General features: G+C 35.2%; 1 protein-coding gene across 17 annotated transcripts in view; it reads right to left on the bottom strand.

Annotated features, from left to right (window-relative positions):
- The window catches only part of NEK1 (NIMA related kinase 1), a 230,825-nt gene that overhangs the window by 140,001 nt on the left and 63,531 nt on the right, over positions 1–27,293 (bottom strand). For 12 of the 17 annotated variants that reach the window (XR_013363014.1, XM_077868525.1, XM_077868526.1 and 9 more), the window contains exons 12-17: positions 26,463–26,614; positions 7,920–7,979; positions 7,622–7,681; positions 7,480–7,527; positions 7,238–7,312; positions 1,209–1,372 (exon numbers count right to left, since the gene is read on the bottom strand). Coding sequence is in view for 16 of the 17 variants with exons in the window: in XM_077868525.1 (XP_077724651.1) it covers positions 1,209–1,372; positions 7,238–7,312; positions 7,480–7,527; positions 7,622–7,681; positions 7,920–7,979; positions 26,463–26,614 (559 nt within the window). In the remaining variant the exon portion in view is untranslated. The other 5 variants (XM_077868539.1, XM_077868537.1, XM_077868538.1 and 2 more) reach the window with 5 other exon arrangements.

Consider the following 27,293-nt stretch of genomic DNA (forward strand, 5'->3'; position numbering starts at 1 on the left):
TGTATAATTCATAATGTTAATTTATATTCACCTCATTCATTTACCTCTGCTTACTTACATTTTATTTCTTAAAGATTTTATTTATTTATTCGAGAGAGAGAGAGAGAGAGGCAGAGACAGACAGAGGGAGAAGCAGGCTCCGTGCAGGGAGCCTGATGTGGGACTCATGTGGGAATGAATCCCAGGACTCCGGGATCACACCCTGAGCCAAAGGCAGACACTCAACCGCCGAGCCATCCAGGTGTCTCTGTTTACTTACATTTTAAACATCTTTTATAATTGAGGGGGATCATAAAGATTTTTATTATAATCAAAAGTATTCCCCTTAAAATGACAAGAAAAAGGAAATGTGATTAAATTTTCATAAAATGATCTCTGCTTTTTTAACCACATGTTTTATAGAAGGAATGGGAATACTAAGAAAACATGTATGCATACTTAAGAAAAAAGGAACCATGCAAATTAAAACCGCTGACTGCTATATATTAAATTAATTCAATGGAAGAAAAGGAAAATCTGATGAATAAGATGTAGCGAGCCATCAATCAGAGACAAATATAAGAAACAAGTTAAAACAACAAAGAGAAAAGTGGGATTCTAAGTGATGAAGAAAAAAAAAAGACAAAAAAGCATGCTTTGGAATTCTGCATAAAGTATGATTCCATTTAAATATATGCTGATTCATTTGAGGCAAGTGGGTGAGATTATTACAACCATCTGTTGGCTCAAACTGATACTATCACATGTTATTTTAAATAAGTATATTCAGCCTATAACATATAAGTTACAAAAAGTAGGCTGAATTCAAGAGCTACATGTTTGTCAAATGTAATCAAAGACCAAATTTTCCACCTGATAAAATTATGCATCCAGAAGGCAAAAAAATATTCTGTGTAATCAATACAGAAGACACCCACAAAGTAAAGCAACTAAGTTATACAAGACATAAGACAAAATTACGCAAAAGAATGAATTTATGGATCACCACAGTTTAACCTGCTTATACTGGCTTGTTTAGACATAATCTTCAGTCTATTCAAAGATTTTCTAAAAGCATCAGCATTTGGGAAATAGTGATGACCTCTAGCCCCATTACGAAATCCTGAATGTATTTCAGATGAAATTCCTCTGTAGTTAAACATGCAAAATGACTTTCATTATTTTCTCTGAAGCAAAACATAAGCAACTTTTGCAGAACAAAGCCATACCTTTCTGGATGTCTTCGGCCATATATTTCTCCTTTCCATTTCGCTTCATTATTTTCTACTCTTTGTTGCTGCATTTGATCAAAAATAGCATGGTAATGTTCATATTGTCCTCGAGAAGAAAAAGATGATGGAGCCACTGCCCCTCCACTGCCAAAAAAGGGAGCCTAGGAATTAAACAAAGAGCTCTCACATGTTTATCTCATAAGGCCCAAAAGGCCTGTACTACCCTCAGAAAAAGTTTTTTTTCAACACTTGACTTTTAAAAAGCAATTAGCTAATTTGAACATATTAATAAACAACCTATAGCAAAATGTTTTCCTACTACAACATAGCATTCAAAAAGTAGTATACTTTGTTACCAATAATAAAGCATAATTTAACGAAAACATAAAAAGACATTAAAGTCTTAAATATTGTAAAGTCCAGTCTTAAGTTTTGAAACAAGTTTCTAGGACACATTTTATGATGCCATTCTATTACATTTAAATATATATATAGCTTACAAGTAAAGCTGAGCCTACTTTAGTAACACTCAAAATTATATTTAACAAAAACATTTACAGCTGGCATTTAATATACCTCAAATCCTTCAATTCAACAAATGGTAAAGACTTAAATACCACTGAAACATGCTAGATTTAAGTTTAAAAAAAGCAAAACATCATATCTATCCTTAATCAGTTTATAAACAAGTTAAGAAACAAAACACAAAACTAGAAATGCCTATGGTAAATGAATGGCAACAGTCACACTCTAAAGTAGTAAGTACTGAGACTGAGCAACTCTCACAAAATAGAAAAAAAAAACTTATCAGAAGTAAAAATTCTTTTTAAAGGAAAAAAAAGGCACTGGAAAAAGATACTGTTCAACCCAACCTTGAAAGCAATGTAACAAAGAGAGATTGAATGATTAAATATGAGCCAGGGTATTAAAGTAAAAATAAGCAATGTACGTATAATATTTGGGTGTTGACAGCAGGAGGAGGAAGTGAGTATGCAAACAAACACAAATAGAAGGCAGGTATTGGTCATAAAAGGCTGGTATATCTAACTACTATATCAACCCTTTGAGTTCATATAATGAAAGACAACAGAAAGTATATATAAACTTTCTGACAGGAGTAGCGTAACAAAACAGTTTTTAGAAGGTGAGTCAAATTACGCACGATGAGCAGGAAAAGGGAGAGAATAAGGTAGAGGAACCAATTGAAAGGCTTACTGCACTGACACTAAGCCACAAACCTAGACATAATGAAAGGCAATCAATGAAAAAGGGAAGGGAGTCGTGGATTCTCTCCAAAAATGACACTGGATAAAGGCAGACATAAGGTCACAATTACTGAGACATAAGAACTCATGTGTGTGGAAAACTCATGGTTAGAAAACAGAGATGTCAGACAAGGAAAAGACTAAAAGTAACTGTGTAATGCTGCACAAGTCATGGTGAAAGAATTTCACTATCAAGAAGAAATCAGAAACCTCAAATGCAGAGGTCAACAACACTGAAAATAAAACAAACTGTTATGACTCAAGTTGAGTGGTAGCATTTCAAAACCGATTTTGGGGGAGAAGTTGATGAAAACAGAAACTAGAATACTGACAAGTAAAAGAACAAGAGCTTCCAAGTGATAGGAAGAAATCTAAGAAAAGATGCAAAGAACAATACCAGAATCAAACAAATGTCAGTGTACCTACCTATGAGATAAAATCTTGACTCAGTAAGTTGCAGATAATGAGAAGCATGAGTTAAAAAAAAAAAAAAAAAAAAAAACTTGAGGCGAATACAGATAACTGATTAAAGATGTTTGAGTAGCAAGAGATCAAAGTTGTCAAAAATAGGGAAGATAACTAATTAGGCAGGAAACCCCATTAAAGGAATCCTCACACATCTTCAAAACGTGTCTCTCAAGGCAAGAATCACAATTCTAATAAAAGGCAGTTGCATCTCCTATGAGATTGGTTATTCTCCGAGTTTAATCTGGTGTTAATACCACCTTGATTTGAATTTGAGTTTTCTAATGTTTCTCTTTAGCAAAAACGAAAGTATGCTAACATCTCTGAAGATGGCTATGCTGAAAATATTGTACTAGAACACTGAAGCAATATGATCTTTCAAAAATCACCTTAACTAATTGTAAGCACAGGTGGATGAGTTTTGACAAATACATATACTTGCATAACCATTACCACAATCAAAAGCATATCCATTACCCCCCAAAAGTTCCTTCAGGTTATTTCGTAGCCTATGTCCATCAACCATTGATCTGCTCTGTCATAGATTGGACTGCCTCTTAGGTCTGGCTTCTTTAACCCAGTATGTTTTCGATCGATCCATGTTGCTGAATGTATTAACAGGCTATTCCTTTTTATTGCTGAGTAGTATTCCAATATATTTTCAACAGATACACTTCTTACATATTATGTTCACCATATGATCAAACTATGTATGTGGAACATTTCATAATCTTTTTAAACACACGTTTATAAGAGATACATCAGAAACAGATAAACCAGTCCCAAATTTTGTAGACAGTAAATAATCAGATAGTTGGTTATTCGTACTGTGAATAATGCCTTATTAGAAGCATACAATAGTAGTATTAATTTTGAAATCTTTCCCTTGGGCACCTGGGTGGCTCAGTGGTTGAGCATCTGCCTTTAGCTCAGGTTGTAATCCCAGAGTCCTGGGATAGAGTCCTGCTTTGAGTTCCCCACAGGTAGCCTACTTCTCCCTCTGCCTATGTGTCTGCTTCTCCCCCCCTTGTCTCTCATGAAAAAATAAAATCTAAAAAAAAAAACACATTTCCCTTAATGTTTATTTTATCTTTATTTAGGGGATCTCTTTAATTTGATTGACGCTATACTGAACCTCCAGGTCCCTATCAACTATACAGAAAACAACCTAAGAAGTTAAATACTTCAAACCCCATGGGAAATAAGTACAGAAACAAAGAATCTGCATTAAGTCACAGGAAATAGTTTTATTAATCCTCAATGCAAGCATTATAGAAATTTATAAAATGATGCAGAAATCTATTAAGCACATACTATGTAATTCTGTTGAAGAACTGTCATAATCAGTTATCAAACAACATTGATTAAATTGGATTTCAGGATTAAATATAGCTTTAGATATCACAGGAAAAAAAGACATTTTATTGCATAGAAGATACATGCAAAAGGAGAAGAAAAAATAATTGACTTCTGAACACTAACCCTGTACTTGATATAAAATGCTTAACAAGGGGCACCTGGGTGGTTAAGCTCCCCCTGCTTGTGCGCTTGCTCACACGCTCGCTCACTCTCTCTCTCTGTCAAATAAATAAAATATTAAAAAAAAAGTGCTTGACAAGATGTGAAGACCTACACTTTAATTGGTTTCCAATCAGGTAAGATATGGAGTTAGTTATTTTAGAATGGGTCAAATTCTGAGTCATTTCTTGTCATTCAGGAGGTAGTAAATGATGTAGGAAAGATGTTAGGGTTGGAAGCCAACAGCCAAGAAAGATTTTTTGAAATACCTTTGGTGCAAAAAGGTGGTTTTATTAAAGCACAGGGACAAGACCCATGGGCAGAAAGAGCTGCAGTGGAGTCATGAGGCGTGGCCCATGATATACTTGCAAGTCAGGAGGGAGTTAGGGATACTATAAGTCTCCAGGGTATTATGGAAACAAGGTTTCCAGGATCCTGAGGGGGCTAGCTATTGTTGGGAAAGGTCATTTATTATTGTTTAGTAAAAACTCAGTCATGAGACCTTTCTGATGTATATCAGTGGGTCATATGCTTGGGGGTGACTGCCAACAAAAATCGAAATGGTTAGGGTATAGATAAAGGAAGTTTCCAAAGGAATTTTTATATGTTGAAGTAGACTTACAGGGTCCTGGGGATTGGGCTAAGATTATCGGTTGCCCTTAGCAAAGTATTAACATCGAGGCAGTTGAATCCCTAGCGGAATGTCACTCTGCCTGTTTCAATTTGATGGGCCTGGACAAAAAGTAAAACTACAAATTAGATAAGGATTTTGAGGTACTTATTTGAGAAATTCAAATTTATGGAAATTTAAAATAAGAAAAAGGTAAAACCAAATACTGCCATGACTCTGTTTCAAAATATCCCTACATTATTAATACAATAGTAGTAGGGAACTTTTAACATCTATTTAACATCAATGAATAGATCATCCAGACAGAAAATCAACAAGGAAACAGTAGCTTTGGAAATCACATTAGACCAGATGTACCTAACAGATACATACAGAACACTCCATCTTTGGAGTGTAGGTAGTAAGGAAATTTAATAATTTTTCTTCTGCCTTTATCTCCCACATCAGTAAATTCTACTTCTGAGGAAAGAAGATAATACAGTACAAAATGGTAAAGTATAATATTAAAGATTAAATTATATTACTAAAAATAGTGTAATATATTAATACAAATTTAGAAAAATTGACTTTTACTAAATTAATAATACGTAATATGAAAAATCAAGAAAGCCAGGACAGAACACACATATCTAAATAAAACAAACTTTTATTCAAATCATAACTTTTGGGGAAAAGAAATAAAAATGGTAATCAAGTCAATTTGACAATATTGCATCCCTAAATACCAAGTATAATGAGCTTGATCGGAGCAGTTTAAAGAGATGTTGACTAAAAGTTGACTGGATGACATACATTAAAATTATAATACAGAGGAATAAAAGTATATTCATTTTTTATTGCTGTGTAACAAATCACCACAAATTTAGCAGCTTAAGACAATATCCATTTATTATCTCACTGTTTCCCCGGCTCAGGAATCTGGATATGGTTAGCTGGGTCTCTTGCTCAGGATCTCACCAGGGAGCAATCAAGGTGTCAGCCAGAACTGCAATTATCATTTGAGGCTCAGGATCCTCTTCTATGTCCACTGGATCCTTCATTTCCTTGTGGCCATAATGCTAAGGTCACTACTTTCTTGCTAGTTGTTGGCACTATCAATTCATAAAAGCCACCTATACTTCCCTGCAAATTGAATGCTTCTCTCCAGGCCAGCAGTAGCATGTCTCTCAGACTTTCTACTCCCCTTCCAATCTGCTATGAGGAAATCTCATCAAACGTCAACTGTAATCCTAGGAGTGACTATCCCATCACTATTAACCATGTAACATAACCTAATCAAGGGAGCTACACTACTACCCTCTTCATAGAGTTCCACCCACACTCAAGGGAATTACAAGTTATCCCTTATATTTGGGGGACCATCTTAGAATTCAGCCTAACAGATACATAATGGACACTATAAGAGCAAAAAGGGAATATAAGATTCAGATAAGCAAAACAAAGAAAGAAATTGTTCTTGAAATTTTTTTTTTAAAGAAAGAAGCTGAGGCTCAGAAAAGTTAAGTAACTTGCCCAAGGTTATAGAGTCTGGATCTACTCAAAAGCAATGTTTGAATTAACATATCTAGGTAAGGGGTTAGCTAGGTAATCTGTTATCTAGGTAAATGGTTGGATGTGGGATTGAGAGTAGAGGGAGGAAGTGGTGCTATCAAGAGAAACACAGAGCAGAGATTTGCCAGGCTACACACAATAAGAAAACTACAATACAAGTATGGTCTTTAGTTCCGCCTCGCTTGAGCACACAGCCTGTGGTAGGGAATGGATGGAAATGAGCTTAGAGAGATTGGCAGGGACAATAAGGATCTTATGAAAACTTAATCTTTAAGGCTAGATGAAGCAACAGAAGGATTTCAGGCAGAAGTGTGATAAATTTTGTTTAATTTAAAAAAAGATTCTTCTGGAAGGAATGGTATATCATAGCCTTTACAAACTTTTTAAACAATTTAACAGTGTCAGATATTAGTCATCAATACAAATTATATATCAAATACATGCAGGAAAACTAAGAAGTCATGATAGATGAAGAATTCTAGGTAAAAAGTTAATCCCTCCCCCATCAAAAAAGCCAGTTATACACATTTCAAAGAGCAAGATGAAACTGGAGGAAAAACTACAGTAGTGTAACCATACTGGTATCAAATGCCTACCTTTACTTCACCACATCCACCAGCACTTAGCACGTTTCTCCATCCTTGTTCCCTGGCCCTATTTATTCTCTCCAACTTTTAGGGAAAAGAAACAAACAAAACACAATTTCAAGTATTTAACATAAAATACATGAAATACATTTACTAACATAATGGAAATCAGTGTATTCCTTTAGGGAAAAAAAAGTATGTGTGTGGGGAGGGGGTGGAATGTACCATGAAAAAATGGATTATCCTCTTACCCTTTCCTTTTCCTGTCTTTTCATCTGCTCCGCCTTCATTAAACTAATCTGTAACAATTTTAAAGACAAACTTCTTAGAACTCTTGAAACTATTATTGTCTACAGCTTGGCAAGGGAAGAAAAATAAAAGCAAAAAAACTACCTGATCCTTTTGTTTCTTTTCTTTTTCAATAAATTCCAACCTTCTCTTTCTTGCTGCTTCCTTAAATGAAAAAAAGAACATTTTTATCAATAATAATTCCTACTTTTTCTAGTTTCATAAGGAAAATTAGTATACCAATAATACAGGTATGCCCAGAGAGATTAGGAGAAAAAAAATTAAGTTAAAGGTTTATTTGTTTGAAAGAAATAAGGAGGAAAGGTTTGAAGGTTTTATAAGATTTTGTTCCTTAGAATTGTTTTGGCAAAGCTTTAAAATAAGCAGACAGATGTCTTTATACCTCAAACATTTTCCTCCTTTCTTCTCCAGGATTCACTTTCTTCACTGGAATTTGATGGGCCTGGATAAAAAGTAAAACTATAAATTAGACAAAGATTTTGAGGTACCTATCTGAGAAATTCAAATTTATGGAAATTTAAAATAAAAAGGTAAAGCCAAATACTGCCATGACTATTTCAAAATATATTATCCCTACATTAATACAATAGTAGTAGGGAACTTTTAATACCTACTTACATCAATGGATAGATCATCCAGACAGAAAATCAACAAGGAAACAGTAGCTTTAGAAATCACATTAGACCAGATGTACCTAACAGATACATACAAAACACTCTGTCCAAAAACCTCAGAATACACATTCTTTTCAGTGCACATGCAACATTCTCCAGAATGTTAGAGTACAAGTTTCAATAAATTTAAAAAGATTAAAACCATATCATGCATCCTTTCCAACTGCAATAGTATGAAATTAGAAATCAATCACAAGAAAAACTCTGGAAAAAACATAAATACATGGAAGCTAAATAAGAAGCTATTAAACAATGAATGAGTCAACCAAGAATTCAAAGAGAAATAAAAAAAAATATATGGAAACAAATGAAAATGAAAACAGTCCAAAATCTTTCGGATAAAGCAAAAGCTATTCTAAAAGGGATGTTTATAGCAATATAGGTCTACCCCAAGAAATAAGAAAAATCTCAAAAACAGAACCTAACCTTATATCTAAATGAGCTAGAAAAAGAACATGGTCCAAAGCCAGGAGATAATAAAGATTAGGGCAGGAAAAAACAAAACAAAATCTCTCTCTCTCTCTCTCTCTCTCTACATATATATATATATATATAAACTCTAAAAATTATATATATATATATATAAACTCTAAAAATTATATATATATATATATATATATATATATATATATATATATATATATATATGTAATCCCTAAAAATAAAAGAATGACTGTTGTGTTTGACATGGTGTTTGTTAAACAAAAAGAAACCTTAAGTTCAAAGAAACTAGGAAAAGGGCTCACCCCCAATCATGAAATAAAGTTCTGTCCTCAGATACAGATGTTAATTTTCAGTTTCAGTTTTTCTAATATGAAAGTAGAATGTCATTTAGAAAGTCGAATATTGGGCAGCCCCAGTGGCTCAGCAGTTTAGCGCCACCTTCAGCCCAGGGTGTGATCCTGGAGACCCGGGATCGAGTCCCCGTCAGGCTCCCTGCATGGAGCCTGCTTCTCTTTCTGCCTGTGTCTCTGCCTTTCTCTCTTTCTCTCTCTCTCTCTCTGTCTCTCATGAATAAATAAATAAAAATCTTAAAAAAAAAAAAAGATTTAAAAAAAGAGTCCAATATTGAAGAGATAAATTTTTTAAAAAGTAGTTATATATGTTCACTTTATAAAATTCAAACAAGAGTAAAAAGTTAATCTACTTCACTCTCTACTTCTAGAGGTAACCACTATCAATATTTTCATGAATATCCTTCCAAGACACACTTTAATATATACACTTACATATATACATAATTATGTCCATACACAGAATTTTAGCTTTTTATGCTTACATAAATGTAATAACAATGTGTTATTAGATAGAAAAATGCTTTTTACTATGAACAGTGCTCCTTGACATTTCCACATTGTAGTAATCAAGTTAACAATGGCAATATTCCATACAATGGATATAATTAATTTTAGCATTCCTCTAGGGATAGATAACTGGGTTGGTTCCACTTTTAGACCTCGATATTACATTTTGTTTCTGCTGCTTAGTTTTCTTTTTATATTTAGATCTTTAACTTAGATTTTTAAATGTTTGTAGTTAGATTTTTGTTTTTAGATCCATCTAAAATAAATTTTTATTCATAGAATGAGCTGGGAATCTAAGTTTTTCTCTAGGAAATTCAATTACCTCCTAACAATTTATTGGCTGATACATTCTTTTTCCCCACTGCTTTAAAATGCCTCATATATCATATAACAAATTCACACACACATAAGGGTCAGTTTCTGGAATTCTCTATTCTAGTCCACATAACCATCCCTCTTTTCTTTTCTTTCTTTTTTTTTTTTTTTAACTGGGATATAAAGTCACCAATAGGAAAGTAGAAAAAAGATTCACAAAGATGTTAGCAAAAACAAATACCCCAGTGGCTAAAATCCAAGTCAAACCAACACCCAGAAGCTCTCCATGTGTCTCCACAAGTCCTACCTCTATCACAGAGGTAACCACCACCCTGACTTTTTTAACTACCATCTTGCTTTTCTTTATTGTTTTGTTCCTTACATGTATCTTCCTAAACAATAGTTTAGTACTTTTTCTGATTCTGAGTTTTATATGAATAGAATTCATATGAACAATACATATTCTTTTGTATCTTGCTTCTGTTGATTAATATTGTTTTGGGGATTTATCTATATTATTGTTTCCATCTACATTAGTTTTTTTACTCATATACAGTATTCCATTGACCTTGATTCCTTTTGTTCACAGTTATGTTGTATCTTTCTCATTAGGTCTATTTTAAAGAATTTCAGGGAATTTGTCTACTTCTTTCCATTTCATTTTGTAACTGATTATACATTTTTGCACGTGACATTTGTGTCAGACTACTTACTGAATTCATTAAATGTTTTCTGCTGCTTCACAACAACTTTCTAAATAAGTAATTATATCATCAGTAAATAACACCTATGTTTTCTCTCTTCTACCAATATTTATGTTTCATATTTCTGTTTTTTAATTGCACTGGCTAGGGCTTCTGGCATTTAAAAAAAAAAAAACAATCAGGCAATCATAGCAAATATCTTTCTCTTGTTCCTGACTTCAATAGTAATGTTTCCAATTGTTCATTATTAAATACAATTCTTGACATAGTTTCATATATGTACACGTGCGCGTGCACATACACACATATACACACATATAGATAACTGTATCAGGTCAAGAACTTTCCCTTTTATTTCTTGAATCAGTTCTTAGGTTTTTCTTTTTAAAACTACTTTGAGGTATGATCGACATATATAAAGTTATACTATTTAATGTATACAACCCAAGAACTTTTTAAAACAAGAATCAGTGATGGCGCCTGGCTGGCTCAGTCGACAAAGCATGCAACTCTTGATCTTGAAGTTATAAGTAAATTCCAGCCCCACACTAGATGTAGAAATTACTTTAAAAATTATTTAAAAATCTCGTTAAACAAATGAAATAAAAATTAGTGTTGAATTTTACTGAATTTTTCGTATCTACTGAGATAACTTGTACATGGTTTCTTCTTCTAACCTAATAGAGCGAAATTATAGTAATAATTTTCCTACTGTTGAACCATCCCCCATATTCCTGAAATGAATCCTATTTGATAATTATTATTCTTTTGAGAAATTGCTTGTCTTTTTAAAAATACTTTTTAAGGATTTCTACATGTGTGTTCATAAGAATAACTGACACATGGTCTTTTCATTTTTATCTTGTGCTAAATACTCAAATTTTGTAAACAAGGTAAAGCCAGACGTATGATCAAATTTTCAAACAATTCGATATATAATTCTAGATACCAAAAAAGGTAAGAAGTATTTACAGGAAATTCTAAGTTATGGATCATGACCAGTTTTTACATTTTTCAACTACTGTAGGAAAAAATGAATATAAAGAATATGACACTGTACAAAATTATTTACCTTTGTTGAATTTCAATACAAAGGAAAACAGATGTTACTTTAAAAAATTACTTCAGTGATTGTTTACAATTATCAAAGTAATTCAGCATTTTAAAAAGGTCTTTGGCAACAATTCCATTTCAACAGCAGCTATTTTTTTTAGCAAAAGCCAATGCTTCAGTTTTCTAAATTTTATAAAATGATACGAAGAAATATTTGCTAAAATTCTAAATGGCAAATCAGAATAAATAAAATGACCCTCAAATAGTATGAAGTTACTAAAATAAAAAAGAATTAGAAAGACACATACAAGTTTATTTATACTAAAAGAATTCCAAAGATATTTGAAGTTTCTTTTTCAGAAAGCAACATGATATATAATTTAAATATAACTTCCTCCTTGTGAAATGCAACTTATTTCAATGAATACATTACTTAATATGAACACAATAAAATAATGCCTAGATTATGTAACACTATCCAGTGTGTTGATAAACTGATAAAATGAAAATGATTCTTTTTATAATGTACTTTGCCAATTTAATTCATGACTTTCATAAACTAAATCCATTTTAATTTTTTTTTAAGTAAGCTCTATGCACAATGTGGGATGTGAACTTACAACCCTGAGATCAAGAGTCACATGTTCGCATACCAACCGAGCCAGTCAGGTGTCCCTAAACCAAATTCATTTTATTTATACAGTAAAAGTTAGCCTAAAGCTGCATAACCAATGTGGTAAATGGTACTAAATCTCACACCATAATAACTAGTGAGTTTACTACCCAAGAAGATCCAAGTAATAGGTTCCCAGAACCATCCCACCCCTTCACTACATTATTAGTTCCTAACTCCTAATCTCTAAAATAAAATCTCTGTTCTTGACCGACTAAAAAGATTTTCCATCACTAATAGACAGTGATTCCAATTTTTAAAATAGTCAAGGGAGAGCACTGGGGTCACTGTTACTGACATGTAAGAAAAAAAAATACAATTAGACATTATGCTCCTCACAGTATTACAAACGCAAAGTTAATATTTCAAAATATGTTATATACATAAAATTCAAATGCCTGGGTAGCTCAGTGGCTGAGTGTCTGCCTTCAGCTCAGGTCATGATCCTGGGGTCCTGGGATCGAGTCCCGCATCAGGCTCCCCACAGGGAGCCTGCTTCTCCCTCTGCCTGTGTCTCTGCCTCTCTGTCTCTCATGAATAAATAAATAAAATCTTTTTAAAAAATAATTTAAATCAGTGGGTAGTGTTACACAGAAGCTTTGTAAAAATACACATTCCTTCTATAAAAAGGAGTATTATTTGGCAATAAGGAGGAATTAAGTATTGATACATTCTACAACATGGTACATGTTATAACCTTGAAAACACTGTGCTAAGTAAAAAAAGCCAGTCACAAAAGACCATATGTTATATGATTCTATTTACATGAAATGTCCAGAATAAGCAAATCTACATGGAGACAAGTAGATTAGTTGTTGCCTAGGGCAGTAGGGGCAGGGGAAAGATGGGGAGTGAAAGCTAATGGGCAAAGAATTTTTTTGGAGGGGATGAAAATATTCTTAAAATAATTGTGGTGATAGCTACACAACTCTGTGAACTCACTAAAAGCCATTTAATTCCAAAATTTAAATGGATGCATGATATAGTATATGAAATAAATCTCAGGAAAGCTATTTTTAAAATATACATATCCCCAAGAGTTGCAGAATCATAATTTCTGGACATAGAGCCCTTCATTCTATATTTTGAAAGGTTCCATAGCTTAACTCTTATCAAGTCTAGCATTGGTCTCAATATCTGTGAACTGCAACATCAAACAATTTAAAAATATTAACACAAGTGACACAGATCTCACTATAAACAAACAGCTTTTAAACAGGGGATCCCTGGGTGGCGCAGCGGTTTGGCGCTTGCCTTTGGCCCAGGGCGTGATCCTGGAGACCCGGGATCGAATCCCACGTCGGGCTCCCGGTGCATGGAGCCTGCTTCTCCCTCTGCCTGTGTCTCTGCCTCTCTCTCTCTCTCTGTAACTATCATAAATAAATAAAAATTAAAAAAAAAAAAAAAACAGATTACACAGGAGCACCTGGGTGGCTCAGTAGCTGAGCATCTGCCTTCAGCTCAGGTCGTGATCCAGGAGTTCTGGGATCCTGTCCCACATCGGGCTCTCTGCTCAGCAAAGAGCCTTCTCCCTCTGCCTAGGTCTCTGTCCTCTCTCTGTGTCTCTCATGAATGAATGAATGAATGAATGAATGAATGAATCTTAAAAAAAAAAACAAAAACAGATTATCCTATAGTGAGCAGTAAGAAGAGTATGTTTAACTAAGGCACCTACATACTCTAAGTTAAATGAAGACATCAGGGCAGTCCAGGTAGCTCAGCGGTTTAGTGCCGCCTTTAGCCCAGGGTATGGTCCTGGAGACCCGGGGTCGAGTCCCATATCAGGCTCCCTGCATGGAATGGAGCCTGCTTCTCCCTCTGCCTGTGTCTCTGCCTTTCTCCCTCTCTGTGTCTCTCATGAATAAATAAAATCTTTAAAAAGAAAAACAAATGAAGACATCAATTATATTCATCTCCACTGCCATATAAAAAAGATACTCAAATGTTTGTGAAATAAAAATATCAAGTTGTTTCTTTGAAATCACACAGGTATTTTCATATTTACACAGAAGAGAAAAAACAGTAACACAAAACATCTGTATTAAGAAAAATGTTTTGTTTGCATTTCTTTTTAAAAATCAGAAGCAAAGGAAAAAAAAAATCAGAACCAAAATACTAAAACATATTCATAGAGCTCCCTCTGGTGGCGTAAGAACAGAATCCTTTAAAAAAATAACATTACAGGAACCCGAACAGTTTCTATGACATGCAAATATTTTTATGATATGCCAAGCAGTAATAATATTAGGTTAAATTTTTGCAATTAAACAGTGCCAAGATAATAGCATTAAGTGGTTATGCTCTGTTTTATAAACTTCGCATTTTCAAGCTTTTACCTCCTCAATGAACACACCAAATTTACACCTATTTATGGGAGCAATTTCTCCTGAAGAACTAAGGGCTGACTGGACAGCTTCTACACAACAAAAGATAGAAAGAACAGTGAGAGAGACAAAGAATGGTAGAAAAAGGGAACCTTCAGCCCCAATGCTGAGAACTGTAGTGGGGAGGGATAGTACTGAGGGATTGGGAGCAAACTTGTCTGCCCCAGGCACAGAAAAAAAAAAAAGATAAGCTCTATAACTCTGTCAGGCAGCAGAGGAGCAACTAGAAATCTGTCTAGGTCCAAGTGGCTGGGGAGTGCCATGGTTTACACTCCCCCTCCACTATGAAAGCACAGACCAGATTAAGGTATAGACACCAAAGATGGCCTACCCACCTCATTATGCCCTGCGTCACTACCCCACAGCAGCCCCAGAGGCTCTGGAGCTTTAAAAGAGCAACCAGCATATAAAAGAGCCAGCCCTAAAACCCTACTAAGCCAGCAAGGAGAGCTGCTAATACTCTTTCTGGGCCAAATCAGAGGGGCTAGTGACCAACACAGTTTACGGTCCCCCTCCACCTTAGCAGCAGGAGCAGGGTACTGGTGCCCTAACTGGCCTCCCTTCAGTGGGCCCTGGGCCTCTAACCGACACCATATCTAGACATCAAGGTAGCCACAGGGCAGTACACACAACACTAGTGGTCAGCACTCACTACAGCTCTAGCTTTTGCACCAAAGTGACACAGGTGTACGAAGCACCCCAGAACACACAGGCCTAGACCACTTTGGGCTCAGATAACTTACTAAGGCACCAGTGTTGCACGGTGCTACAGGACCTCCAAGCTGATGCCTGCTTCAGCTCCAGCTGCCACACCAGGGTGCTCCCTGAACAAAATGCCCCAAAACACCCTGCCTGTACTGCCCTCAGTTTCAGTCACCTTGTCTGGACATCCTCTATGCAGAGAGTACTAGAACACCCCAACCTATATCTAGTTCAAGGTACTCTCTGCATGTAGAAACATGGGACCCCCCCAAGTTACACCCTGTGCTGTTTGCTTCAGCGTCCTGACAAAGTATCCTCTGCATTTAGAGTCCCCAGAAATTCCCTCCCAAGCCTACACCCAGTTCAGTTTTACCTGTCCTGCCAGGGTTCTCACTGCATTGAGAGTTGCAGGATCCCTTGCTTGGACCTGTTTCAGCTTCAGCTGTCCTGCCAGGGCACCCTCTGCACACATAGCAACAGGTCCACTCTTGCCCACACCATCCCAACAAGGCAGCCCTAGTACAGAATGCCCTTTAACCTTCAGGCCACATCAGCCAGAGCTCCAGACAGTCACCACAAGTAATCAAACACACATAGTCTATATCAGGGACAATCATATACAAGATCATTCTTTCAAGTTTAGGAAAATTAGCTGCTCCATATACTCCACAGACACAAATACAGAAAGGTAAGCAACATAGGGAGACAGAAGAATACACTCCAAAACAAGGCCACTCCTTCAAGACTGGGAGAGGTACTCTTTCACTCAATACATAGAAACAAAAAAGAGAAAGCAAAATGAGGAAATAAATATGAAAGAAAAGCACAAGACAAAAATCTCAGAAAAAAAATCTAAATAGGGCAGCCCGGGTGGCTCAGTGGTTTAGCGCCGCCTTCAGCCTAGGGCCTGATCCTGGAGACCTGGGATCGAGTCCATGCAGGGAGCCTACTTCTCCCTCTGCCTGCGTCTCTGCCTCTCTCTATGTCTCTCATGAATAAATAAATAAAATCTGTTAAAAAATTAAAAAAAGAAAAGAAAAAGACCTAAATAATATGGAGATAAATAATCAACCTAATAAAGAATTCAAAGATGCCACTGAACTCAGGAGAAGAATAGGTGAACACAGTGAGAACCTTGACAAAGAAAACATAAGAAAGGGACGCCTGGGTGGCTCAGCGGTTGAGCGTCTGCCTTTGGCTCAGGACATGATCCTGGGGTTCAGGGATCAAGTCCTGCATCGGGCTGCCTGCATGGAGCCTGCTTCTCTTCCCTCTGCCTATGTCTCTGCCTCTCTCTGTGTCTCTCGTGAATAAGTAAATAAGATCTTAAAAAAAAAAAAAAAAGAAAAGAAAACATAAGAAAGTACCAAACAAAACTCAGAGCTGAAGAATACAAAAACTGAACTGAAAAACACAATAGAGAGGTTCAACAGCAGACAAGTTGAAGTACAAGTACAGATGAGTGAGTTGGAAGATAAAAAGTCATGAAACCTACCCAGACAGAGAATCAAAAAAGAAAAAAGAATTAAAAATATGAAAATAACTTAAGGGACCTCTGAAACAACATTAAGTGGAATAATGTTTGCATTATATGGGTACCAGAAGGAAAAGAAAGAGAAAGGGGCATAAAACTTAACTGAGGAAATAATGGCTGAAAACTTCCCAATTCTAGGGAAGAAAGTGAACATCTGGGTTCAGGGAGCCCAGAGAGTTCCAAATAAAATGGACCCAAAGAAAGTCACACCAACACACATTATAATTAAAATGTCAAAAGTAAAGAGAGAATCTTAAAAACAGCAAGAGAAAAGCAAATTGTTACATACAAGAGACACCCCAGAAGACTTTCGTTCAATTTTTCAGTAGGAAGTCTGCAAGCCAGAATGGAGTGGCACAACACATTCAAAGTGCTAAAAGGAAAAAGCTTACAACCTACGATTACCTGGCAAGATTATCACTCAGATTTGAAGGAAAGATAAAGAGTTTTCTGGACAAACAAAATAAGGGAGTTTACCACCATGAAATCAGCCTTAGAAAAAATATTAAAGGGTCTTCTTTAACTTGAAATAGCAATAATTAATAACAAGAAAACATACAAAAGTCTCACTGGAAATGGTAAAAATTAGATTAATCACTTATAAAGATACTAACAAGTTTAAAAAAAGAAAAAAGTAGTAAAACTAACTAAAACCATAATAATTAGTTAAGGGATACATAAAGCAAAACAATATATACAGTGACATCAAAAATATAACATGTGGAAGGGGGAAAACATAGAGTTTTAGAATGTGTTCAAATTTAAGTTGCTGTCAACTTAAGCTCTCATACACATAGGATGATGTATATGTGAACCTCACAATATCACAATGCAAAAGCTTACAGTAAATGCAAAAATAAAATGAGAAAAAAATCTAAAGATGACATTAAAGAAAGTCATCAAAACATAGAGGAAGAGAGAAAGAAGTTGAAAGAAGAGAGAAGAACTATACAACCAGCCAGAAAACAATGAACAAAATGGCAATAACTACATATGTATCAATAATTAAGTGTAAACAGACTACATTCTCCAGTCAAAAGACACAGAGTGGCTGAATGGATGTTTTAGAAAGACACACCTACATACTGCCTATAAGAGATTCACTTCTGAAGAGAAGACACACACAGACTGAAAGTGAATGAATGAAAAAGATACTCTATGCAAAAGAAAAGAAAGCTGGTGTAGCTATACTCAGACAAAACAGACCCCCGCCAAAAAAATTTTTTTAAAAACTATAATGAAGGACAAAGAGGGGCACTACATAATAAGTTAGTCCACCATGAAGATATAACATTTATAAATATATATGCAGGGCAGCCCAGGTGGCTCAGAGGTTTAGTGCTGCCTTCAGCCCAGGGCATGGTCCTGGATTCCCGGGATCAAGTCTGACGTTGGGCTCCCACATGGAGCCTGCTTCTCCCTCTGCCTATATCTCTGCCTCTCTCTCTTTTTGTGTCTCTCATGAATAATAGATAAAAAAATCTTTAAAAAAGAAAAAATATATGCACCCAGTATAAAGCACCAAAATATATAAAGCAAGTATTAACAGACATAAAGAGAAAGATTGACAGCAACATGATAACGGGATGTTAACACCTCACTACATCACTGGATAGATCATACAGATAGAAAATCAATAAGAAAACACTGGACTTAAAACACTAGACCAGATGGACTTAATAGATACACACAGGACATTCATCCAAAAGCAGTGAAATACACACTGTCAACTGCAAATGGAACATTCTCCAGGACACATAATGTGTTAGGCCACAAAGTAAGACTCAAAAATTCAAGAAGAGTGGAATCATATCGAGCATTTTTTCTGACCAGAATGTTACAAAACTAGAAATCAGTGCTATAAGAACACTGGAAAAAACACACAAATATGTGAAGATTAAACAACACATTTCTGAACACTACTGAGTCACAGAAGAAATCAAAGGAGAAATCATAAAATACTTAAAGACAAATGAAAACAGAAATATGGCACACCAAAATCTATGGGATGCAGCAAAAGCAGTTCTAAGAGGAAAATTCATAGCAATACAGGCCTACTTCAAGAAATAAGAAAATATCAAACAACTAGCAACAATTTAACAATAGTTTCTCACTTTTAAACTTAACAATTTAAAGAAACTAGACAAAGAAGAGTAAGTGAAGCCCAAAGGTTAGAAGGAAGAAAATAATAAAGATCAGTGAAATATAAATGAAATAAACCTTCAGGTAGACTCACCAAGAAAAAAAGGAGACAGAAAGAGCTCAGATCAGAAATAAAAGAGGAAAACTTACAACTGATACCACAGAAATACAAAGAATCCTGAGACTACTATAAACAATCATATGCCAGATATAAGTGGATAAATTCCTAAATTTATAATCTTCCAAGACAGAATCATAAAGAAACAGAAATCTGAAAAAGAACAATTATTAGTAGAGGGGTTGAATCAATATTCAAAAATCTCCCAACAACAAAAAAAGTCCAGGACCAGATGACTTCACTGGTGAATTCTACTAAACATCCAAAGAAGATTTCATACCTATCTTCCTCAAACTCTTACAAAAAGTTAAACAAGGAGAACCTCCAAACACATTTTACCAGACTAGCATTACCCTGATATCAAAACCAGACAAGGACACTACCAAAAATATATATATTACAGCTAGTAACCCTGAAGAACACAGATGTAAATATACTCAACAAAATATTACCAAACCAAAATAACAATACATACAAAGGACTATACACCATGATCAAGAAGTATTTATTCCAGGGATGCAAAGATGGTTCAACATCCATAATCTATCAATATAATAAATCACATTAACAAAATAAATGATAAAAACCACATATGATCATCTCAACAGATGCCAAAAAATAATTTGACAAAATTTAACATCATTTATAGTAAAAACTCTCACAAAGTAGATATAGATGGAATTTACCTCAACATAATAAAGCCATCTATGGTGGACCCACAGCTCACATTATACTCAATGGTAAAAAGACAAGTTTTTCCTCTATGATCAGAAACCAAACAAGGACGCTCATTATTTTTATTCAACATAGTACTGGAAGTCCCAGGCAAGTAAAAGAAATAAAAGGTATCTAAATTGGAAAGGAAAAATAAAACTGTCAGTATTTGCAGGTGACACGATACTATATATAAAAAAAACCCTAAAGATTACACCAAAAAACTAGTATAAGTAATAAAAGAATTTAGTGAAGTTGCAGGATAAAAAATTAATATACAAAAACCTGTTGTGAAAAAAAAATCTGTTGTGTTTCTATACACTAATAACAAATTCTCAGAAAAAGAAATTAAGAAATCTATTCAATTTGTTCAAAATGATATAACACACAGGAATAAATTTAACCAATAAGATAAAAAACTATACCTCTATAAAAACTATAGAATAAAAGATAAAAGAAACTGAAGACCACACAAACAAATGGAAAAATATTCCATGCTCATGGGTTGGAACAATTAATATTATTAAAATGCCCATAATACCCAAAGCAATCGCGGATCCATTGCTATCCCTATCAAAATTCCAATGAAATGTTTCACAGAAATAGAAATAATTCTAATAATTTTAGGATAATTCTATTCTAATTTTGTGTAGAACCACAAAAGACCCCAATAGTCAAAACAATCTTGAGAAAGAAGAACCAACAAAACTAGAGGTATCACACTCCCTGACTTCAAACTACACTTGACCTATGAACAACATGAATATAAACCACATGGATCCACTTATACATAGATTTTTTACAGTACTGAAAACGTATGTTTCTTAAAATGTTTTTCTTTAAAACATTTTTTCTCTAGCTTACTTTATTGTAAAAATATGATATATAGTACTTATAGCATAGAAAATACATGTTAACTGAATGTTTATGTTATCAGTAAGGCCTCCAGTCAACAACAGGCTATTAGTTAAGTTTTGGGAAAGTAAAAGTTATACACATATTTTCCACTGCATGGGAAATTCGTGCCCTTAAACCCCTGCCTTGTTCAAACATCAACTACATACTCCAAGCTACAATAATCAAAACATATGGTATTGGCATAAAAATAGACACAAAGATAAACAGAACAGGGTCGAGGAATAAACTCATATGTACATACACACACACACACATATATATGTACATGGACAATTAATTGACAACAAAGGAGGCAAAACTATACAACTCTTTAAAAGAGTACAGTCTCTAAAAAATGGTGTTGGGAAAACTGTACAGTTAAACACAAAAGAATAAAACTGGACAATTTCCTTACACCATATTTAAAAAATCAACTCGAAATGGATTAAAGATTTGAATGAAAACCTTAAACTATAAAATTCCTAGAAGCAGGCAGTAGGTTCCTTGACATCTGTCTTAGCAATGTTTTTTGGAACTGACTCCAGAGGTAAAGAAACAAAAGCTTCTGCACAATGAAGGAGCCATCACCAAAATGGAAAATAGCCTAATGAATGGGAGAAAAAATATTTGCAAATCAAAAAAAAAAAAAAATTTGCAAAAAATATTTGCAAATCATATATCTGATGAGAGGTTAATATACAAAATATATAAAGAGTACATACAACTCAATAACAACAAAGAAGTAATCTGATTAAAAAACAGGCAGCGTAATGCATAGACATTTTTCAAAAGAGACACACAGATGGCATAACAGGCCTAGTCAGAATGGACAGTATCAAAAAAGCCAAGAAAAACAAACAAACAAACAAACAAGCCAAGAAATAACAAGCATTGACAAGGATGTAGAGAAAAGGGAACCAACCCTTAGAGCACTACTGGTTGTTATGTAAATTTGTGCAGCCACTACAGAAAACACTATGGAGGTTCCTCAAAAACTACAAATAAAGCTACCAAAGGATCCAGCAATTCTACTAGTAGGTATCCATACAAAGGGAAGAAAATGCTAGTTTGAAACGATGTATATACCCCTATGTTCATTGTCTTTAACACTACTAAATACTATTAAACTATTAAAGAATATTGCTTTCCTGATTCAAATTTTTCCCCCTTTTCAGTTCAAACTCATTTCCCTTTTAGTAAAGTCCAAGTTACCATTATATGGTTTGGTACTCGATAACGGAAAACTTGTTTGAATAAGGTAATTTGATATCATCAGCATTTCCAGGTGACTGTCTAAAATTAAGTAGCATTATGAGGGATTGAATCCCACATCGCGCTCCCGGTGCATGGAGCCTGCTTCTCCCTCTGCCTGTGTCTCTGCCTCTGTGTGTGTGTGTGTGTGTGTGTGACTATCATAAATAAATAAAAATTAAAAAAAAAAAAGTAGCATTATGAATAAACCTTGAGAAGCCCATCCGTGGGGTTTATACTCTGTCAAGGCCCAGTTCCTCTGGAGTGGAGATTTCCAGTTCAGCTAAAATGAGTCTAAGTTCCTAGATGACACAGGGGTAGAGCTCCTCATGAGGTCTTACTTTGTCTTTAACAACCTTGACAATGTGAACTACATTAGCAAAATCATTAGGTGTCTACATGCCTGCAAAGTAGCATCCATGATATTGGGTTCCAGAACCAGATCACAGCCAACAAGCGTCTTCATCCCTTTATTCAATTTGTAGGCATCAATATCTGGCTTGTTGAAATATGTCACCCAGTGGACAGCAAACTCCTCAGTAGCAACAAAATGACTAGACAGTGGGTAGTGGAAGTACAGTGGTGCCTGGGTGGGGTACAAGAAGCCTCAAGGGCTGGCACAAGAGACTGTCTGCTGCTACAAAGTAGCACTGAACACGATGACCATGGCAGTATGCAGTCTAAGCAGAAATTTAATCATTTATTCACTAATTTAAAAAAAATCTTATTAAACACCCACTTTGTGCAAAACGTGGTCCCTAACTTCAGAGAAGAGTCTAATAAAACAGCATTAGAAGATACATATGAGGTGCTAAAGGAGTTATAAAAGTCTTCAGAAAACAATTTATCTGAGTGTTTCCTACCTCCCTTAGATCAGTGGAGAACTATAAACATCAATACCACACTACCTATGCAGCAGCGCTCCTGGACATAATGCCAATATTATACTCTTTACCCTACAAGCTAACAATATGAACAGTCCTCACACAAATTGCTCCTTTTGCTTTTTATCAAGCCTATCTCCCTTTAGTTAAACTGTAATGCTTGAGGGCAGAAGAAACAGTGTCTTTACTTTGTATTAAGGGCTCACAAAATACAGTATCAATATCACAAGCACCTACATAGGAAAGAGTCAAAGAAAAGAACATTTTAAAAAGGAGGAAGGGGTATGTAATGAACAAAGGAACAAAAAAGTACATACAAGGTCTAGTTATTAAGTTACTAAGTTCAGTTTAGTTCAGATTCACAATTCTGTAGCATTATAGAGACTGGTGGATGCAGGTTCTAAAAAGTGCTCAATATACAAACATAAATACAGTATTTATTTGGTAGGGTATTACCTTTGTCACTGAATATTTTCTATATGAGCATATTTTATGTTTTTTTATGTCAATAAGCTGGTGTTAGATATGAATTCTTAGGAACAACAGGTAAAGGAATTATATTAATTTGTAATATCTTTAGTGCTACTACTGATAATCTTAGCGGATTACTTCTCTAAAGAAAATAGTTATTAAAACTCTTTTTTTTCCTACTGTTTACCCTCATGGAATAAAGACACATCCCAGTGGCGGTTTTTGGTTTGTCTGTTTTTTAAGATTTTATTTATTTATTCATGAGAGTCACACAGAGAGGCAGAGACACAAGTAGAGGAGAAGCAGGCTCCTCACAGGGATCTCGATGTGGGACTCAATCCCAGAACCCCGGGATCACACCCCAAGTCGAAGGCAGGTCCTCAACTGCTGAGCTACCCAGGTACCCCCATCCCAGTGTTCTCAAGAGTTAACCATTATTGTTTCTCTGCAGTTTTTGGTTTTTTAATATTTATTAATTTGCTAAACACAGTAACAAAATGGGTCTTCTGGATAGTTCTTTAAAAGAATAAATAACAACCAAAAATTTTAGCTCAGGGCGTGATCCTGGGGCTCCTGGGATCAAGTCCCGCATCAGGCTCCCTGCAGGGAATCTGCTTCTCCCTCTGCCTGTGACTGCCTCTCTCTGTGTCTCTCATGAATAAATACAATCTTTAAAAAGGAAAAAGGAAAAAAAAAAAAAAAAGAGAGACAGAGAGGAGAGGGACATTGAAAATAACTAGTAAAAATCTTGGGATCCACATAGGACAAAGATGTTGTGGAGGCAGAGTCCTCCAGGAATAACCTGGAAACACAGAAAGTAGTGGTAAGTCATAGGATGCTTATAACTGAAACTATGGAAGAGTTGCTATAACTGATAACGATAAATGTCATGGTATGATTACAGGTGAGGGTGGTAGACAAAATCATTGAAAGAGAACAATCAAGAAAATAAAAGACTGTGTAATATTGGAAGGATCTTTTTTTTTGGATACTGAATTCACCAAGATACTGAATCCCAAGTGTGGAAGGGTGACCAGGAGTCAAGTGTTAAAATCTAAAAATGACAGTCTGTAGATGACCCTAACACAGAGGGTTAACAGGTGATAGAGTCTGGTAGCAAAAGCCTCAAAAGTTTGGGGGAGGGGATGGTTAGGGTGCAGGGAAGAATGCTGCAATGAGAAGCAAGGAAAACACCTTCCTCATCCTACTTTAGACGCAGTGGTATTAAGGGATTAGAGAAAGCAGTCACCGTGTAAGAGAGCTGTACAACAGTATGTTCAGGGACAAGAAAGGTTTTAGAGCAAAAAGATGAAGAAAATGTCTACAAGTTTAGAATACAGGGGATTTTGCTGGTAATGTGCTATAGAGGGCTTTCTGGAAGAGTTCAGGGAGATATGCAAGAGGGTGGGGGTCAGATTAGGGTACAACCAGAACCATATGGAGGGACCAGCTAATGAAGGAAAAGTCAGGAGGTCCAGGGCTTCTGGTGATTAAAGAAGAGGGATAAAACATATGCTGGAATTGGTCTATTACATCTAGACAAGTGTTATATGGAAGGATGGAAGGAAAGGAGGGAGGGAGGGAAAACTTGTGTGCCAGTTATATTGCCTCTCAAATGCAAATTCACCCTTCATAGTCCTCCTTGTGAGAAGCTAGATAATATAAACACTTCCTTGCTTGCTAACATGATGTTAAGCTTTGTCAGCAGCTGATTTTGAGAGGTGCAGAGGACATGGCTTCTGTTTCTGATTAGCAGGCTTTCTTTCTTCTTGTTCCCGTGGCATGTGGGGCACACTGACATTCACCCCTGTGTGGGCAGCTTTCAGGAGAGTTATGCTGCTGCCCTGCTAGCTTCCCTGTGATTTTTAGCAAGCCTCAAAGCCAACTTCCCACCACCAAATTCTGCTGGTGACCCAACTGGCATCCCAGCCTACTACCAAAGAGTTCAGCAACACTGGCAACTTCCACCTGCAGCACTCCAGCAGGCTTCCTACCTAGTAGATTCAGTGATTCCCAAGCAGCTTCCCAGTACATTTCACTGGCACTCTAGGCAGGTTCCCAGGAGCTTCAGCAGCTCTACAGTGGAAAGTTTTATGAATGCCAGCCTCAGCCTATGACACCTCAGTGAACGCCACCATCCAGTGGGTTATAGCCATACCATACCCAATCAGGTTTGAATCTCAGCCGTTAAGGGTGGGGTTGGGGAGATCTTCCAAAATCTATTCCTTCTTTGGGTATTGTGTCTCACTGCTAGGAGTAGTGGCTGCTTCCCATATCTGCTGTTCCTATATTCTCTAGAGTTCTTTATCCCTTAAAGTTAATTCTCTAAACATAGTTACTAATTATTTATGTTAAACTCTCCTCAAATTATTATGTGTTTTTTTTTCTCCTGACTGGATGCTGACTTATACAACTTATTTGAAGACTAATTTACACTAATCATTTGAACTGCCTTATGATAGATTTTAATTCAGATTTCTCTTACAGCAGTGTTCACTATTCATATATATCTAAACACATGTGTTGGTACATATGCATGCATGGACTACATGCATATGCATATGTAGTCCAAAACAAAACAGGTTTCATATGCCAAAGTATGCAGCTACTGACATGAAAAAAACGTCAAATTCCTGCAACCAAACTGTGTTCTTGGGAATTTCACCTAAATGCTACAGGCCTTACTTTTTTCATCTGAAATATTATAGACTGTATAATAACATTCCTTCCAGCTCTATGATTCTGATTTATTTGGTTGTGAATTCTCAAATACAAAATTTTCCCACATTTTATAAAGTATATTATATTTACTTGATTTATGCACAAAAATAAATGGCTCTGCTTAGGTTGTTCAAAAGTGATTTCACTGATGATGTCACTTTCTTTTTATTGCACCAACTACTTAATATATCTACTAATAATTCTTTGTGACTTCTGTTAGTCTTCTTAGTTTTAGAAGACTGGTGAAGCAGAGAATAGCAATGTTCTTTAGTAACTTAATAAAAACAATCTTATAGGAGTATCAAGATAACTGAATTGATGAGCTGCAATAAAAAAAGATCAAGTTAATTTGTTACTAATATACAGTTTGTAATATGATCATACCTGTTTATGTTTTTGAAGTGGTTTCTTTTCATGCAATTTTTTATCTCCAAATTTCTTATATGTTAAAGGTACTCCATATTTAGCAGCAGGCTTTGTAATTTTCTGAGCAGACACAACAGAAGCCAAGCTTTGTCCTGAAGCTGGTCTTTTAGCTACATGAAAAGATACAGAGTTTTTCCTAGAGTTGTTGATATTAAGTCTTTAATTTCAAAATTCTTCAAGATAACTTTTTCATTTTTATAATCATTGACAGCATTTGAGACTTTAAAAATCCTGTTCACTCCTTAACACATGCCTTCATTATAACTATTTGATATTAAAGCCATTTTGGATTTTAAAAAAGCAAAAAGCCATGCATCTTTAAGATGTTGAAATTTCTCGTATTAAAAAAAAGCACATCCCTAAAACTGACTATGGGTGATGACTGTATGTATCTGTGAATATACTAAAAAACAATGAATTGTAGACTTTAAGTGGGTGAACTGAATGGTATAGAATTATAATTCAATAAAGCTGTTAAAAATATTTTTAAAAACATTTACTGTTTTAGAAATTACTCTCAAAACTAGCACATAAATTTCAAGAGCAACTGTTAAACACTAATACAATTAATCTGAACAACTTTAATACTTTCTTCATCTACAGTCTGAATGATGTCTATACCTACAGACCTACAGAAAAACAAACACTTTAAAACAATCATTATAGCACAGGGTCCCCTAAAATGGGTACCTTTATACACTATCAGTGGGAATATAAAATGGTCAAACTTTCTAGAGAGCAATCTATATCCAGAACAATGTTTATGGATTGCTTTCAAAGAAATAATCA

The sequence above is a fragment of the Canis aureus genome, chromosome 24 (assembly GCF_053574225.1).
Source record: "Canis aureus isolate CA01 chromosome 24, VMU_Caureus_v.1.0, whole genome shotgun sequence".
NCBI lineage: Eukaryota > Metazoa > Chordata > Mammalia > Carnivora > Canidae > Canis > Canis aureus.